General features: G+C 37.3%; 1 protein-coding gene across 1 annotated transcript in view; it reads left to right on the plus strand.

Moving 5' to 3' along the window:
- SEC23A (Sec23 homolog A, COPII coat complex component) overlaps window positions 1-15,676 on the plus strand; it is a 56,409-nt gene extending 40,733 nt beyond the window's left edge. Inside the window, exons 16-20 of the mRNA XM_006757738.2 lie at window positions 2,339-2,500; window positions 5,169-5,255; window positions 6,623-6,778; window positions 8,447-8,512; window positions 14,302-15,676. Of these exons, the coding sequence (XP_006757801.1) occupies window positions 2,339-2,500; window positions 5,169-5,255; window positions 6,623-6,778; window positions 8,447-8,512; window positions 14,302-14,391 (561 nt within the window). The 3' untranslated portion in view covers window positions 14,392-15,676. The remainder of the gene's footprint in view (window positions 1-2,338; window positions 2,501-5,168; window positions 5,256-6,622; window positions 6,779-8,446; window positions 8,513-14,301) is intronic.
- The last annotated feature ends 3,463 nt before the right edge of the window (window positions 15,677-19,139 follow it).

Consider the following 19,139-nt stretch of genomic DNA (forward strand, 5'->3'; position numbering starts at 1 on the left):
CCTTCAGGACTCTAAGTCACTGTTATTCCCAATCAGCATGATAACCATGTTGGAACTAGAGTGCTGCCGGGCATCCTCTAACCATGAGGGTCAGGTGGTTGAAGTTTTCACGCCTTGTGATGTCGTACACCAGCAGTGCTCCAGCTGCTCCCCTGTAGTAGGAATGGGTGATAGAATGGAAAAATTCTTGCCCAGCTGTATCCCAGATTTGCAGTTTGATTTGTTTCCCATCAATGTTGATAATACGGGCCCCAAACTCCACACCTATGGTGAGGTTGTGGAAAGGCTGGAACCGCTTGTCTGTAAACTGCTGGAGGAGACATGACTTCCCCACACCTAAAAGAGGAGGATGCACATTCTAGTCTTCATGTGGCCAGGAATAGTCGTGGATCCCATTTTTAAGGAGCTTTCAATCTGAAGGGTGAGATGGCAGACCTGAAAATGAGAAATGGTATGAGAGATACATAGAATTTAAAGGAAACTGGAAGGAATCCTTCCAAATGGGCGGTTAGTTATATATTTATGTTTTTGTTATTTTTAAATCCTAACCTGAGGATATTTTTCCATTGCTTTTTTAGAGAGAGGGAAAGCTAGAGAGAAATATTGATGGGAAAGAAAAACATTGATTGGTTGCCTCCTGCACGAGCCAGGACCAGGACCTGGGCTGGCCAACCAAGGTACATGCCCTTGGTGGGAATCAAACCCAGGACCCTTCGGTCCACATGCCCTGTCCAGGGTCTAGGCTGGGGAGGAGCCTGCAACTGAGGTATGTGCCCCTGACCGGAATGGGGATCCCAGGACTCTTTGGTCTGCAGGCTGATGCTCTATCCACTCAGCCAAACCAGCAAGGGCAGTTAGTTACATATTTATAGAAGAGGTGGCTTTTTAGCTCAGCCTGGAATGATGATTAACATTAATAAGTAGAAATTCAAATTTTTGCTCATGAAAACTTTGTTTAAAGCCTCAACTTTTCAGAGCTCCTCTTACATTGTTTGGAAAATGTTTTATTGATTTGTAACATAGAAACTCCATGTTTACAGGGGGAGACTTCCCTAAATTTCTGGTGAAGTTTTAAGGAACTGGGAAAAGGCAGAGTCCACTTGTCTTAAGGCAGGCAAAAACCCTTGCTGTGTTGGGAATTTTCAGGCCTCATCTTCATAGCAGAAACTAATGGAAAAGGAAATGAGAGTATTAGCTTAAGCATTTGACCGAATTCTCCACACTTTCTTTGCTTTCGCTTCTCTTCCTACTTTACACCTTCTCTTTAGGCTTTTAGATTCTGAGAAGTCTGGGCATCCCATCTTTTCCCCTCTGTGGGAAATATAGATCAGAAGACCCAGAAAGACTTTTCTGCTTTGGGTTTTCAAAGCTGATGATCTTCTGAAAGGTGACATAGACTAAATTTAATGGAGGTCTTCATCTTCAGAATATTTAACTCCAAATTTACCATTTACTCATTCCTCTGAATAAGCAGGGATGGCTGAAGTGGTAAGGGATGAGAGAACTGCTCAGTACATTAGGAAAAGGAATGAGAATTTCAGTGAGTGGCCTGTGTTGGGAGAGAGAAATGTGGAGTGAGTTTTTTTCAGGAGCAACCTGTAGACACTTGAGACCTGAGGGCCGAAGGAAGGTGAGAGAAGTAACTGAAAGACAAATGGGTGGGAGCACTTGGGAGCTGATCCTATTGATTGTATCAAAGACCTTTGATTGTGTCAGAGGACAGTGGAGCTCCTTCATTCAGGTTTAACTCTCCCTCTTTCCGATATTTTTCATATGAGGCGTGGAAGGGGAAAGAATAAATGAAACACTGTAGGGAATGTTACCTGAAGATAAGACCTTAAATATTAAGAAACAAGTGGGTGTATGTAAGTCTTTTTAAAAACCAGTGCAGACCCTTTCCAGTGCAATTTGTGGGAGTTACACAAAAAGCAGAAAATCTGTTAATCTATTTTTAAGTTCTCTTAGAGTATTTGGTGGTGTTAATGAATAATAATAAAAAAGCACAGATATGTGGTCAGAGAAATGAGGGATAAAAACAAAGAATGTTGATGTGCACCACCTGGCACCAGCCTCTGAAAACTTAAATCTGAGCTAGGCATTTTTGTCTCTAATTTTATTTTTCTTTTGAGTCACCCCTTTTACTTTAATCTTTTAATTGTTGAATTACATTTTCAAGTAACTGGTAAATATCATAAATAATATTCTTAGAAATATAATTTTCAATGCCGTTTGTTTTATTGTGGTTTTAGTAGTTGTAATCAAATGCTTTTTGTAATAGTAGACTCCTATTGCAATATTAAAATCATTAAAAAGCTGTCTCACATGTTTTATCTTGTAGTTTATGTTTCACTTAAGAAGGTCTCCTTTCTTGCAAGTTTTTAACAACAGCCCTGATGAGAGTTCATACTATCGTCACCATTTTATGCGTCAAGACTTGACCCAGTCTCTAATCATGATTCAACCTATTCTGTATGCATATTCTTTTAGTGGACCACCAGAGGTAAGAGGGGCATAAAAATTGTTTTTGTTACGGTGATGTGGGCCATTAGAAAGTAAAAAACAAACTTTTTCTTTCTTTTTTTTTACACCCCAGGCATGTGCCCTTGACTAGAATCGAACCTGGGACCTTTTGGTCTGCAGGCCGACACTCTATCCACTGAGCCAAACCAGAAAGGGCAACAAACTTTTTCTTGAAATGCAGTACTAAATATAAGAATTTAGCCGAAACCGGTTTGGCTCAGTGGATAGAGCGTCGGCCTGCAGACTGAAAGGTCCCAGGTTCGATTCCGGTCAAGGGCATGTTCCTGGGTTGCGGGCACATCCCCAGTGGGAGATGTGCAGGAGGCAGCTGATGGATGTCTCTCTCTCATCGGTGTTTCTAACTCTCTATCTCTCTCCCTTCCTCTCTGTAAAAAATCAATAAAATATATTTAAAAAAAAAAGAATTTAATTCAAGAATAATTATCTTAAGTTATTAATTTGTTTATTTAAGATATTTATGAGTGCTTACCATGTTGCTAGATTCCATGCTAGGTCATATTAGGAAATCATTAAACAAATAATGAGACAGTGAGATAGAAGAGACTTTGATCGTTTTGTCCAGTCATTTGGTTGATCAAATCCTCAGGGCTTATGATTCTTATATTTTTAACAATGTCTAGTGGTGATTATGATTCTAGAATCTGTAGTTTATTCCAGAGTTTAGTGTCTGAATAAAACCTCTTGCTTTAATATCTCATTTTCCTCTAGTCTTTTTTGAATATAAGCTACAGTTGATTATATAGACATGTACTTAGAAAAGGGATAAAGTCATTCATTTAGTTTCCTTAACAAACTGTCCCACTTACTTTAACTTACCAAGTAAACAGTTTTTTCATCTTGTAGTTAAAATTGTCTATTTTATCAGGTAAATGTATGTTATGACCATATTTGAAAATAATACTTTAGGAAAGGTCAGTATAAAGAGAATACTTATAATACTGATTGATTAATGATCCCTCATGAGGCCTTTATTTACTATTTTGTAAAAATAAATTAAAAAGTGGATAAAATGTTTTATTTTGTTACAATAATTGTTTTAGTATTTATCTCATATTTTCTACTTTTTTATGAAAATATATATTTTTAACATGTTTACCTAACTATGTATTTGCTCTTGTAGTTCTTTGAATCAAGAAAGAAAGTTTAGAAATAACTTAAAAATTTCAGAGTAATATATGTAAATTGTAGACATCTGGAAAAAGTAGAATAGTGTTTAGAAGAAAATTGGAATCCTATCATCTCTAGTACCTGCTTCTCTCAAGTTCCAGCCTTTTCATTTAGTCCATGAGTCCTATTAGCTTCATTTTCTTAGGCTTTGCTTTTGAGTTATCCTCTTTTCTTTCCTGCGTTATCATCATTTTCTCTCCATCTGGATTATTCTTATTAACATATAAACCTTAAAAGCACTCATAGTTGTCAACCAATGTCATTCCAATAAATTTAATTAAAAATATGTTTTTATTGATTTCAGAGAGAGAGAGAGAGAGAAACATTAATGATGAGAGAGAATCATTGATTAGCTGCCTTCTACACATCCTTCCTCCCTCCCACCCCCCCTTGGGGATCAAGCCAGCAACTCAGGTGGGAGTGGAAGTGTGACCTCTTCGTTCATACGTTGAGGCTCAACCACTGACCCATGTCGGCCAGGCATAAATTTAATTTTTTAAAAAAGGCATTCATGTTAAAACAAACAAAAAACCCTGACTTGACATTTTTTTCTAATTGACATCCCATCTCTCTTGTTCTGGTCACAGCCAAATTCACAATCTACTTGTTGTCTATACTTTCTCATCTCATATTCTCTTCTCAACCTGTATCAGTCAGACTCTTATCCCTAACATCATACTGAAACAACTCATAACATTATCCTATATCTTGCCAGCACTCTCAACAGTATTCTCCTAGTGAGAACTCCTTGCAAACCTTTTGCTCTAGGCTTCTCTGACACCTATAGTACCTTCCAGGTTTCCTTCTACTCACGCCTGTTCCTTCTCAGGTTCCTTTTGTTGTTGGCTTCTCCCTTTCAGACCTCTAAGTTATGCTCCAGGAATCTGACTTCTCTGTCTTTCCTCTCTCTATGTGATGCAGTCTAATCTATAGGTTTAATTACCATCTTCATGCATGTGTTTTTAAATTTATGTCATTAGTTCAGGCCACTCCCTTTCATTTCATAACCCCTACTTCCAGTCTGCTCCAAATTTGCTCTATCCCAAGCTTTTCCCCTCTTACTCAATGGTTCCACCAGCAACCCAGGTGGGAGTGGAATTGTGACCTCTTGGTTCATAGGTTGAGGCTCAACCACTGACCCATGTCGGCCAGGCCTTTCGGTCTGCAGGCCGACACTCTATCCATTTAGTGCCTGCCTCCTGTCACTGGTTGGTCTAACAGTTCACTGAGCTTGAGTCATCCTTGATTTCTTTTTTACTCATTTCTCAATTGTTAACCTCAGCTTAGAGATTTCTGAGAAAATAAAGTTAAAATATGCCATGAGAATTCATAATAGCAAAAGGTTTTAAGTAATATGATACAAATTTAAAACTTAAAAAATTTAAATTGATCCTGGAAAGATCTTGTGTGTCTTTAATTTATTTTTCCTTCTTCCTCCTTTCTCATTTTGTTCACGTTAGCCGGTTCTTCTTGATAGCAGCAGCATTCTTGCAGATCGTATTCTTCTGATGGACACATTCTTCCAGATTTTGATTTATCATGGTGAGGTAAGATCCCATGGCATTTAAAGCTGTGTCACTATGTACCTCGTGTTTTCCACTATGATAAACTTTTATTTCCATTTCTATAAAATATGTGTAAACTGTGGTCCTTCCTACTTCATTTGCAATTGACTCACCTGTGATAATTTTATCTTTTTGTCCACACATGATTAGACAAATAGATTTATAAAAAGCATAGTGTTGTGAAAATAAAAGCATTGATATATACATAGGCAGATCATATTTTTGGGTTTTACCAAAAGGCATTAAGAGGGGAAGAATCAGCCTTTGTCAGTGGGCAGACTTCCTTTTTTATTATTTCATGTAATCATTTAAAATGTTCCTTTTTAAAAACATATTGTAATTTTTATTTTTTTAATTTATTTTTATTGATTTCAGAGAGGAAGGGAGAGGGAGAGAGAGATAGAAACATCAATGATAAAGAGCATCCTTGATCTGCTGCCTCCTGCGAGCTCCCTACTGGGGATCAAGCCTGCAACCCAGGCATGTGCCCTTGACTGGAATCGAACCTGGGACCTTTCGGTCTGCAGGCCGACACTCTATCCACTGAGCCAAATTGGCCAGGGCACAAACAGTTCTTAGTGCCCGCTTCCTGTCACTGGTTGGTCTAACAGTTCACTGAGCAACATTATTATTTATAATGTTCTTTACTTTTTAAGAATAACACCTGTAACGTGATAACGCTAGGTTTTTGCATATTTCTTTGTGTGTTTTATTTATAATGCTTGTGTCTTCAAATTGCTTGTTAATGTGCTTAAAGAAAAAAATCATAAATGCAGATGATATAAAACTATAGAGTATGTTGACTGATTCAGTTAACTTAGAAGCCAAGCCAGGTTTAAATTTTTGGATGATTTAATTTGGAGCCATTTACTTTAATAAAAGAATTGATTGAAATACTCTTCTACAGGTATACTATCTTGATAATAGTATTGCTGTATTATTAAAATTTTTATGTTTTCTTATCTTGCCAGAATGTAACTCCATTGGTAAAGACTTCATAATAGTAGGTAATTTAGAAGTCTCTGGGAAGTCTTCTGTAATAAAAACTTCCCTCATTTATCATAAGCTTAGGTAGATAGCTTTTAGTAACATTAATTTGATAAGTATATTGTTTAGTAACATTAATTTGATAAGTGCATTATTTTAAAGGAGAAGAAATATCCTAATTGTGTATCTATTTACTCAAGAACACTGAAATTCATATTCTTAACTTTAAAAATTGAGATAAATGGAATAATCTATAATTCTCTTATTATCTGAAGATTATTTCTGTTGGAAAAAATGTCTTTAAAATTTTTGGATACACAAGAACTTAAAAGTAATAATTCCATTAATTGTTTTAAAATAAGACCATAGCCCAGTGGCGCAAGTCAGGATACCAGGACATGCCAGAATATGAAAATTTCCGCCACCTTCTGCAAGCCCCAGTGGATGACGCCCAGGAGATTCTTCACTCCAGATTTCCAATGCCGAGATACATCGATACTGAACATGGGGGCAGCCAGGTAAGTACTGTTACTCTGTTTGTGTGTTTGTTTGTTTCTGCTTTTGTAATGAGTTGTTCCTATTTGCCTTCTGACTTTAATTTGAATAGATTGCTCTACCAGGCAAATAGGAAGGAGATGGCAGGAGAAGGTATCTAGGAGTATGTATAGTTACTTTTTGCCATAGTTTTGGGAGCAGAGCTGTACGATTATTGACTAGTGGACTAATGCTGGCAGTTTCTCCCATTCCTGCATACAGCCCAGCTCCAATAACAGGGCCAGGGTAGTGTTATGGTGGTTTGCCAGCTCCAGTTGAGCAAGAAGACGTGGACAGTGTGGGAAATAACTTAGTGTACTTTTCTTAAAGCTGTTATTTACTGATTAAGTCTGTGAATATGAAGTTTGTGGACACATAGTTTTTTCTGTTTTCCTCATTCTATCATTCTAGTTTTCTAGAAAATGTCATGTAAAGGAAAGCATTATGGTATTAAAAAAGGTTTTTGGTTTTTACAATTACATGAGGATTAAATAAGATAACATGTACACATGCACATGGCCCTTTTGATCCTTTCAGAAGTCTAGGCTAGGACCCCTTAACTTACATTATAAAATACATTTTACTGTACTTATTTCAGTTATAATAAATTAGTTATAAATTGTTTAAAAGTCTGTTTCATTTGCTTGTCAAAGGCAGGGATCATACTTTTTTTTTTTGCTGCATTCCTATGCCTAATATAATAAAGTAGGTAGTAAATACCAATAACTGTTCTTCAGAAATAATAGCAATTATTATTAGCATTTTATATAATAACTACTGTGTATTGAGTATTTACAAAGGTAATAGTTAGAATTTTACACACCATCTCTCACTTGATCCTCCTAATAGTCCTTTTGTTATCTCTGTTATATAGATAATAAAATTGGGACTTAGGTTACTTGTGGCCGAGGCAACATAATGAATGTAGGAGTTGGGATTTGAATCCAGATGTTCTGACTGTAGAGGCAGTTGTCTTGTGCTAAACTGTTTACTTATGGAGTAGAAATAAAGATTCTGTATGGTACTAAGTTTCAAAAAATGTGACAGCCTGTGATCTTCCAATATAAAATAATAATTTATGATGGTTCTCTCATTGATGTTTCACCGTGGCATTGCTGTTTTCCTCTTTTATCCTGGCTTTTTCATGATGATAAGGCACGTGGATAGATGGATAAAATGTTGGGTAGTTTGTCTCATAGAATAGCCTACAATTTCAAAAAGTTTGAGAGTTATTGTTTAAATTAACAATATGTAAGTTTTCACAATTGTTATTTTTATTAATATTTCTTTTTATGATTTTTATTTTTATCATATTTTGGACTGTCAAACCTCTGATGATGTTTCAGACAAAGTGTTTAGTAAATTTCATACTGATCTTGTCATAATTGTTGCAAACATAATTTTTATATGCTGAGTTTTAGACTCAGCAATTTATTATTTGCTATTAATGTTATGAATGTATGATTTGGAAAGAAGGGGGTACATTTATTATTTATTTGTAATGTATAGTGGCCTGCATATTTTAAAATGTTCATTTTTTAAAAAGTTATATTTTAATAAAATTGATTTTAGATGGCATAATATATTCGTTCAACTTAATATTGACTAAACCTATTTTTGATGGATAATGTTATGTCTTCTTTGCTTTCAAGGCCCGTTTTCTGCTTTCAAAAGTCAACCCTTCACAGACTCATAATAATATGTATGCCTGGGGACAGGTAAGTATAAATAGCAGACCTTGGAAGTTATTTCTTTGTGTATTTATAGTTTGTTATTTTCGTGAGAACTACATTTTCCCTATGTATTTGATAACAATTTCTGTTGGAAAAGTAATGAAAAAATAAAAGTAGAAAATAGAATTAGTATTTGGTGATACCATAGAAAATAAAAAAGTGATCATATCAAATAGATATAACCCTTTCATATTCCAAATTTAGCACCACACCCTTGAGAAAAAAAGCAATAGAGTGTATAACATAAGATAGAAGTGATGATTTATTTATTTTAATTTTTTAATATATTTTTATTGATTTCAAAGAGGAAGGGAGAGGGAGTGAGAAAGAGAAACATCATTGACGAGAGAGAATCATTGATTGGCTGCTTCCTGCACGCCCCACACTAGGGATGAGCCCTCAACCCGGGTATGTGCCCCAACCCAGAACCGAACCATGACCTCCTGGTTCATAGGTTGACGTTCTAACACTGAGCCACATCAGCCGGGCAGAAGTGATGATTTAAACTTAATGCTAGGCCATGACCACAAAAGGTCACACACAGTAAGCCAGGGGAGGTCAGGGATTATAGCTGAGCAGGAGAGGCTGGAGGCCTGGAAATCATTATTAATATATTTTAATTTGGTAGACATTTAACCTCTTGGTACAGTATATAAAATTTATTTAGTGTACAATAGGCAGGACTTGATATTTGTACTTGACGGTACACAGCAGACATTGCTGCCTTTGAAGAGCTTATAATCTAGTAGAGGCCCCGGTGCACGAAATTTGTGTACTGGGGGTGGGATGGGGGGAGTGGGGGAGGGTCTCTCAGCCCAGCCTGTGCCCTCTTACAGCCCGGGAGCCCTGCGATCGATTGCCCCACAGAGGAAGGCTCTGCCCACCCACAGCAGTGCTGCCGGCCAGGTAGCCTGGGCCTTCCTCTGCAGGGCTATTGATCACGGGGCTCCACAATAGATCTTCCCAAAGATATAGGCCCTGCCCACCCGGCTGGGGCTCCACAATGGATTGCCCCTGCCAAGGGATGCCCCACCCACCCGCGCAGCGCCACCACCGCCTGCAGGAGAAGGGTGTGTGATCAGAAAAGGGGACATTTCCTTTTAGAATGTTTATTATTTCAATAGGTGGGAATTACCTAAAGAAGGGAATTCTAGGTAGAGGGTAGTATGGGCTAAGGTACAGAGTACATGTAGGGACAAATGGTAGGACATAAAAACTAGAAATGCATCGTACATCCAAATTGTGGAGGACCTTGAATGCCAGGCTGAGGAGAGAGGAGATGAGTCTTTGTGTGTTAAGCAACAAAATGCTATTAGAGGTTTTAGACAGAGGGGTGAATTTGAGTCTTAGATGATATAGTCACATGATAAGGTTTATTGGGAGCAGCTTGTAGCTTGAAACTATTATCTGCTGCTCTATCTGGTTTTTCTCAGTGGTTTGAGCATCAGCCCGCGGACTTCATGAAGGGTCTCCGGTTTGATTCTGGTCAAGGGCATGTTCCTTGGTTGCAGGCTCAATCCCTAGCCCGATGGGGGTGCATGCGGGAGGCAACGAGTCGATGTGTCTCTCTCACATTGATATTTCTCTCTCTGTCTTTCCTCCTCCCTTCCACTCTCTCTAAAAATCAATGGGAAAAAAATATTCTTGGGTGAGGATTAACAAAATAAACAAACAAACAAAAAAGAAACCGTATCTACTGAAGGAATCCAAGTGAGAAGGCAAGATGGTGAAAAGGAATCGGTTTGGGAGATAACTCCAAAGTGGACACCATGAGACTTGGTTAGAAGTTGCAGGAATGTAAAAGTTATTCCAGGGCAGGACAGCTATACACAAAATCTGAATTCTGATTGGGTCCTGGATTAGAGGGAGAGATATGAGGGAAAGAACATAATTGGGATGATTTGTGAAATTTGAGTATAGAATATATGTCAGATACTAGTATGTGGTCAGATTTCTTGAGTGTGATAATGGTGTCATGGTGATGTAGGAGATAGTCCTTGGTCTTAAGAGATACATCCTTAAGGGTTTGGGGGTAAAATGCTATGATGTCTTCAACTTGTAGAAATAATTCAAGAAGAAGAAAACGAAAAGGAAAATTATATAGAAACATAAAGCAGATGTGGCAAAATATTAATCAGTGAATTTATAGAGTATGTGGCTGTTCATTGTACTTTTTAAAAAAACTTTTCTGTAGGTTTGAATTTTTAGAAAATAAATAGCTGAGGGAGAACAAAGTAATTTGGGGTTTTGGCCTAGGTAACTAGGGAGAACATGTGTCAATGAGTGGGAAAGCAGAAGAACTTTCGATTTTAGACACATTGAGTTTGAGGTACCATTTAGATGTCCATAGTAAGCCTGCTGTTGGAAATTTGGGTTTGGTGATCAGGGCAAAGATGTGAAAGTTGATTGTGGAAACGTGATACTTAAAGTCATTACAGTGGATGCTTGTCCAAGGAGAGAGTAAAGAGGCAAATGACGCTTGAGATAAAACCTTGAGGAAGCCTGAGTGGTAGGAATATTTTATAAGTAAACAAAAAGGTGAACAGAAAATGAAAAGAATACCATGTTATAATAGGTGAGGGAGGACTTTATAAAAGGAAGAAGACGGGGTAACACACACTGAGATGCTGCAGACATTTAAAGGAGGGTAAAGACTGAAAGAAGGCAGATGGACTTGGTGACGAGAAGGTCATTTGTCGCCTTTGATAAGCAGGTTTAATATAGCGATTGAGTAGAAGTTTGTAAGGAATTAGTGGGTGGTAAAGAAATGGAGGTTGTAAGTAAAAATGATTTTTTTCTAAAGATACCCTGAGTTTAAATAGTAGGATAGATAGGTGATGATTAGAATTAGGGCACAGAAGTTATTTGTAGACCAAGTTAAAGAAGCTAATATTGGGGACACACAAAAGAACAGCTTATAGATGTTTAAGATCCTCAAAAGGAGACAGTGTGATCATCAGCACTACATACATGGGAGTGAAGTATTGGTAAGGAGGCAGGACATTTATTTCTCCATAAGCAAAGGGTGAGAAGGCTAAAGATAGAGTTTGAGGAGGAGAGAAAGCTCACGTTGGATAATGGCCTGTTTCTTTTCAGTAATAGAAAACTACTAAGAGTGAGAAATGCTGAGTTAAAGCTAGAAAATAAAAAAAGATTAAAAATAACTACAAGAAGTATAGGATATCAGCAGATGGTGAATAAGAGGCTTTTACAGCAGTGGTGAGGGCCCTTTTTATATACTAACAATTTCTAGAACATGCTTCCATAATGCTTGTCAACTATGCTTTGTAGTTCAGGCATTGCTTGAAAGATGAAAGACTTTGGGTATAATTTGGAACTGGAGATAAGAAAGATGGACACATTAAAGAATAATTTAGAGCAAAGGTAAACAACTGCCTGTTATGTTTTGGTTACTATGCTGAGCTTTTTATGCACTCCTATTTAATTATTAAAACACTTCTGTGAGGTGGGTACTATTAACCCTATTTTTTAGAAAAGGAAATTGAAGCTTTCCAAGATCACGTAGTTAAATTGTGGCAGGGTCCAGATTTGAACCTAGGACAGTCTGACTCTAGAATCTGAATATTTGAAATATATATTTCTTTATTGATTTCAGAGAGGAAGGGACAGGGAGAGAGAGATAGAAACATTAATGATGAGAGAGAATCATTGATTAGCTGCCTCCTCCACGCCACCTACTGGGGATCGAGCCCACAACCCGGGCATGTGCCCTTGGCCGGAATCGAACCTGAGACCCTTCAATCTGCAGTCTGACGCCCTATCCACTGAGCCAAACTGGCTAGGGCTAGAATCTGAATTTTTAATCCCTAACCTAAATTGTTGACTGCAATTTATGTAATTAACTTGATAGCCGGGCATTTTACTAAAAAATATGGAATCTAATACCTTAGTTTTCTTTTTGCCAGAAATCAAGTACCCAGTATCTATGAGTGGCCTGAAGAGGGCACCACTGCAACACTGCATCTGTGACAAGATTCTGAGGCCTTGCTGTAGTGCTTCTTATGCTAAATCACATAAAGCTTGGCCTTTCTGCCTAATCTTGGATGTATTTTAAAGAGAAAAAGGGTGCACTTGAAAGATTGAGATCAACCTGCTTCAAATTTTTGATAAGATTTAGTTGAACATTTATATTTATAATTTCAAATAAGATCTTCTAGAATATAATTTAGAAAATCCATATATATATATATTTTGTCTTGACTAGGAAAAATAGGTCAGAGTTTGAGTGAATTGAGGTGGGGGAAAATATGTATAAAATGAAAAAAAAAACAAATCCTATATAATAAAAGGCTAATATGCAAATTGACCGAATGATGGAATGACTGGTTGCTATGACATGCACTGACCACTGGGGGCAGACACTCAATGCAGGAGCTGCCCCCTGGTGGTCAGTGTGCTCCCACAGGGGGAGCGCTGCTCAGCCAGAAGCTGAGCTCACAGCTGACAAGCACAGTGGCAGTGGCGGGAGCCTCTCCTGCCTCCGTGGCAGCACTAAGGGTGTCCGACTGCTGGCTAAAAATTAATATAGAAAATCTTTTTCTTGCAGTAATAAAAATTCATTATTAATGTGTTTGGTTGCCAGGGTCATTCTGTTAATATCATTTTCATTAAAATAGAAATTAGGAATGTTCCCTAACTCTTGTGAATTATAATCTACAAAATAAATTAAAATGACTTGGACACTTGTAAGCATAGTTTATTTAAAAATGCTTCCTTACAGCTGGCATTTCTGTTAAAATACATACAGTTTTAATAAACAGGCAGCAATAAGGAGACTTATTCTTTAAACGAGATAAAAGCACCAGTTCATTAAAAAAAATTAACACTGTTTTAACTTGGATATGGAGCTATTTTTAACACTAGTAGAATGGAATATGGAACTATTGTAACACCAGATATGATGCTGACCACTTGCAGGCAATTCAGACCCCACAAGTTAAAGGATATGGTCCATACCAGACTGCCTGCATTTTAGATGCCAGCTGCAAGTAGGATCCCAGGCTACCCACACTTTCAACCAACTAGCTAAGTGTGTACTTAGGGGGGTTTCCATGACTCCTCTGAGGTTCAATAATTTGATAGAACAACTCATAGAACCTAGGAAAGTACCTTATTTATGACTATAAAGATTACAAACTAGGACCAGCTAAATGAAGAGACAGAGTAAGATCTGAAAGGGTCCCAGATACAGAGGTCTGCCACTTTTTCATGGAATCCTGTGGGACTTCCTCCCAGCACATTGTTGGGTTTGTCAGACAGGAAACTCCGCTGAGCTTTGGTATCCAGAGGTGTTTTTGGGTACTTCCTTTCCATAGGTGTGATTGATTGAATCATAGGTGCCTCATTGAACCCAATCTTCAACTCTCCGCAATCCCCGGTTTCCCTTCCTTCTCCTCCTTCCCCCTCCTTGGAGGTCTGCCTGTCTTAAAGCCCCAACACTCCAATCACGTGGTTGATCTTTCTAATGACTGGCCTCCATCCTGAGTCTTCTCATCTCATAGCATAAACTCAGGTGTGATCTCAGGAGTTCATGAAGAACAAAGACATTGCTGTTCGGAAATTCCAAAAATACAGAATCCCCTCTCAGGAACCCAGGGACAAAGGCCAGTCACATTCTTTATTACACAGCAGGAAAAGAGGCATTATTGTGCTTAAAATGATTTACTTGTTTGTTTAAAACATTTGCTTATACACTGCTTATAGGTTTGATGGTATCACACTATTTAAATCATAGCAAATATCTTTTTTTCTAGGAGTCTGGAGCACCTATTCTCACAGATGATGTTAGTTTACAAGTGTTCATGGATCATTTGAAGAAACTTGCCGTGTCAAGTGCTGCTTGAAGTGCTAAACATGTTAAAGACATTTAAGAAGATGAAATAATATTTCAGGTTTTTTTTCTTTTCAATTAATCTGTGGAAATCAACAGATATCTCTACACGCTTTGTATTAGTATTGTTTGAGACAACATACGCTAAAATGTTCACGTTTGTAAATTAAGCTGGAATATAAGAGCAATACGAACAAACTGACTTTGCTTGCCACAGTATTGTAACTGGTTTTGGAATATTGAGGTCTTTATAACTTAATTATGTTAAAGAGTAAGAATAGAGAATAGACATAACTCATTTGTGTATTGCAGACCAAGTGGCACTGAATGTCTATACTGACTTTTGAAAACTTGTTTCTTAATTTTAGCTAGAAAGTAAACAAAATCATCAACAGTAATAAATGTGGACATTTTTGCCTGTTCATTGAATATTTTTCTGTGATTTTCATCACTTATGTATACAGTATTTCTGTACTTAATCTGTTAAGGCAAATTATTTTTATGATGATTTGTTTAGAAATTATTTGACTATATATGATAATTTTCATGAAGATAATTTGATGTTTTTGGTCATTTGGAAAAATAGTTTAGAGATGAAAAATTTTTTTGGTAACAATCCCCAGTCTAACAATATGAAATTCCTACTCATACCCAACTTATGTGATTAAACATGGTTTTTTTTACAGGGAGATAGAAAATAAACCATTTTGTGAGAGTACATTTTAGAAAGCCTTTGCACTAAGAAATGAGTTGTAATTATTAAAACAATTTTGGTTTTCTCTGCATGGCTATATTTTTTTCCTTTGTGTTTCTGAGGTAAATTTTACACTAAATCCTTAGTACTTTAACACTATTTTGGAAGTTTACACATTACTTTTTGTTTCTGCTTCCATTTTGTGAAATTTATTAAGTTGTAGTTCTTATTGAAACAGTATTATATAATATTTTGTTGAATTATCTCATGTGATACTCAGTTCTATTTGATTTATTCATTAGTATCATTCACCTTTATCTTTTGAAGTTTACTTGTAGCAAATGTTTACATTGCTAAAGTCAGATATATTTAACAATGAAACCTACATCAAGTACTGCAAAAATCAGGTGGTGCTATGATACATGCTTAGGACAGTTTTGATGTTTGTGCTTGCATGAACACAATTATATGATGGTAAAAGAGACAGAAACTTTAAAAAATTGTTTATATGTTATACTTAATTAAATTAAGTTAATCTGTTCTATTTTATTTGAATTGAATTGTGCTAGGCATAAATACCAATAAAATATACTTTTTCTCTGTTTTCCTGCTTATTTGAAATCTAGTAAAGACTGAGTTGTCTAATGTAAAAGTAGAGCATTTAAAATCTGCTATTAGTAGATGAAAGTCATTCATTTTTTCAAATGACAGCTGTATCAAGATGTAATTCACACACTATACAACTTACCCACTTAAAGTGTACAGTTCAGTGGGTTTGAGAATATTCAGACTTGTGTTACCATCACCACAATCAATTTTAGAGCATTTCATCACTCCCCAAATAGTTATTCGTTTTTGCTATAAGGAATTGTGTTTTGAAGTTAACATGTTTTGAATTGAGGAAAGACTCTGTGATGATAATAGATATTTAATTTGCCTGGCCCCTTAACTATGTCTTTTAACAATATATTATTTTTTCTCAAATGATATTGGTACCCCTAAATTATCCTCTACTTCTCAGTTAAAGTGAAGGGATAAGGATGAACAAATATATCATTTTATTCTTTTAGGCTACCATTTGAAAGAGATCACCCTGGATCATTTTGGTGTATAAATTTTAGTTATTACTAAATTGCTAGCTATTTAAATAGACTATTAATGGAACAAATGAAGCAAAGAAATGTCTTTGAAATTAATTTCTAAAGCTTCATCATATTACATTTAGAAATTGGTTCTTTAGTTCATAAGCATAAACTGCTTTTTTCAATATAATTTGTGAAGAGCACACTGTCTACAGATGTATGATAATTAGATTTGACTTCACTTAACCATGGCAGGTAAATGCTGTTCCATCTTCCTGTACACAGAAAGGCGGGGCTATATATCTGAGCATTTTATAATAACCCTATGATCTTTTTTTCTCTTTCCTTTTATAACCCTGTGATCTTCTCAACAGAGATTCCTGACTTGGTGTGGTGGGCCTGTAATATTTTTAAGTAGAGAAGGAGGAACTGAGTATCAGTGGAGGCCTCATGATCTGTTAGGAACTATGCACAGTGCTTTGATGTACGTTCTCACTTAATAATTGTGACACGTAGACACAAAGGATGTTAGTACCCCACTGTTATGGTTAAGGGAATTGCAATTATAGGATCAGGCCAAGAGGGATTCTTTATTTCAATCCAAGGTAAACAAAATAAGATTACCCTTGACAGTTGGAATGCCCAGTCCATTGGGAAAATCTACACTAATAAAAGACAAAGATGCTAATGGACCGTCCCTTCGCAACGCCCCAAGCCACAACCACCAGCCAATCAGAACGACTATATGCAAATTAACCCAATCAAGATGGCGGCTGACAGCCACGGAGCTGGAGCAAGCAGGAGGCTTGGTTGCCTGGACGATGGAGGAAGCCAAGCTTCCTGCCTGCTCTGAGCTGGCTGCGACTTCCGCTCATGACAACAAAGTTTCAATTATAGAAGATAAATAAATCCCAGATATCTGCTTCCAGCCGGTCTTCACTGGGACCTTGGGTGGCTGGGGGCTGTGGCCAGTCTGCAAACACCCATCAGCCCCTCACCCGGGCTGGCCACACCCTCATGGGGTGAGGGTCCCTGCTGGAGGGCTTAGCCATCCTGAAAACGGCCCTCAGCCCCTCACCCAGACTGGCCAGGCACCCCAGCAGGACCCCCTACCCTGAAGGGGCTGTGGCCAGCCTGAAAATGGCCCTCAGCCCCTCACCCAGGCTGACTGAATAGAAAAAAATAAATAGAATGGACAACAGTCATTACTAGTAGTTCAGATAAATGCTTCTTGCTCAGGTACAATTGGTGGGTCAAAACTCACCCATTTAAAAATAAGTTCCAAATTAATTAGTTTAACAAATGCTCACTGGGCACTTACTAGGTGACAGGGCTGGCGATGCTACTGGAAATAGCATGGTAACTTCCCTCTCTCCCTTTAGACAGTTTTTTCTTTAATTTATAAGCAAGATCAAGCCTGTATTTTTAGCTAAGAGAAAAAAAGATTCCCCAAACTTATAGGCCATGCTGGGCCAATAATATTTTCTCTCTATAGAATTTGGGATTCAGTCAATGGGGTTGATTCAATCTATGTGTGGAGGGGGTAGCTTTACTCTGATTCATGGACTTAAAAACCGGGAAAATTGTTTTCCAGAGGAAAATAGAGCAGAATGGTAGGTAAAAATCTAGAGTTGATCTAGTGAAAAAAAAAAAGATAATGGGGCTATGAACTAAGATTATCAAGCTTCTACTGTTGACATTCAAAATAGTTTTTTCCTTTTCCTAATATGGCTCTGATTTAACTTGTGGGGGTTCTATTTGGATCTCTGTGCTCTTTTCATGGTTTGAATTTAGCTCAGTTCCTGGTAAGTCCGGTCAGTGTTGACTTCTTTTTTGGATGGCTAATCAGGGTACAGATTAGGTGTTTTGTCAAGTTTAGGGGAGGAATTGCTGTAATGTTGGCAATGAGGAGATGAATTAATTTTATTTTAATATGTTTAGAGGCATTTTGAATAGGATCAAAATTTTACATTTTGGAATTTTCAAAATGGTAATCATTTAACATGCATGCAATTCATTCAGGTGAATATGAAAACTAGACCAGTGGTTCTCAAATTTAAGCCTCCCAATCACCTGGAGGGGCTTTAACAGGTAGGTTCCTATTTAAGTAGGTCTGGGGTGTGCCCTAAGATTTTGCACTTTTAATAAATTCCCAGGTAACAGTGATGGTGCTGGTCCGGGGACCACACTTTTTGAAAAAATTAATCTTTATTGTTGAGATTATTACAGAGGGCCCTCTTTTTTCCCCTCATAGTTCCCCTCCACCCAGTTCCAGCCCTGCCCCAGGCTCTCACCACCCTATTGTCTGTGTCCATAGGTACTGCATATAAATTCTTTGTCTAATCTCTTCCCGAACCCTCTCACACTCCCTTCTCACTGAGAATCGTCAGTCTATTCCATTTCCATACTCATGATTCTATTCCATTCACCAGTTTATTCTGTTCATCAGATTTTTTTATTCGTTTGATTTTTAGATTCAATTGTAGGCAGATATGTATTTGTTGCCACTTTGTTGTTCATACTTTTTATCTTTCCCTTTTTCTTCTTCTCTCTCTTCTTAAAGAATGCCCTTCAACATTTCATATAATCCTGGTTTGGTGGTGATGAACTCCTTTAGCTTTTTCTTGTCTGTGAAGCTCTTTATCTGACCTTCAGTTCTAAATGATAGCCTTGCTAGGTAGAGTAATTTTGGTTGTAGGTTCTTGCTATTCATCACTTTAAATACTTCTTGCCACTCCCTTCTGGCTTGCATGGTTTCTGTTGAGAAATCAGCTGACAGTCATATGGGCACTCCCTTGTAGGTAACTGACTGTCTTTCTCTTGCTGCTTTTAAGCTTCTCTCTTTGTCTTTTGCTCTTGGCATTTTAATTATGATGTGTCTTGGTGTGGTCCTCTTTGGTTCCTCTTGTTTGTGACTCTCTGTACTTCCTGGACTTATAAGTCTACTTCACCAGGTAGGGGCAGTTTTCTGTCATTATTTCTTCC

Source organism: Myotis davidii, unplaced genomic scaffold (genome assembly GCF_000327345.1).
Source record: "Myotis davidii unplaced genomic scaffold, ASM32734v1 scaffold273, whole genome shotgun sequence".
Lineage (NCBI taxonomy): Eukaryota > Metazoa > Chordata > Mammalia > Chiroptera > Vespertilionidae > Myotis > Myotis davidii.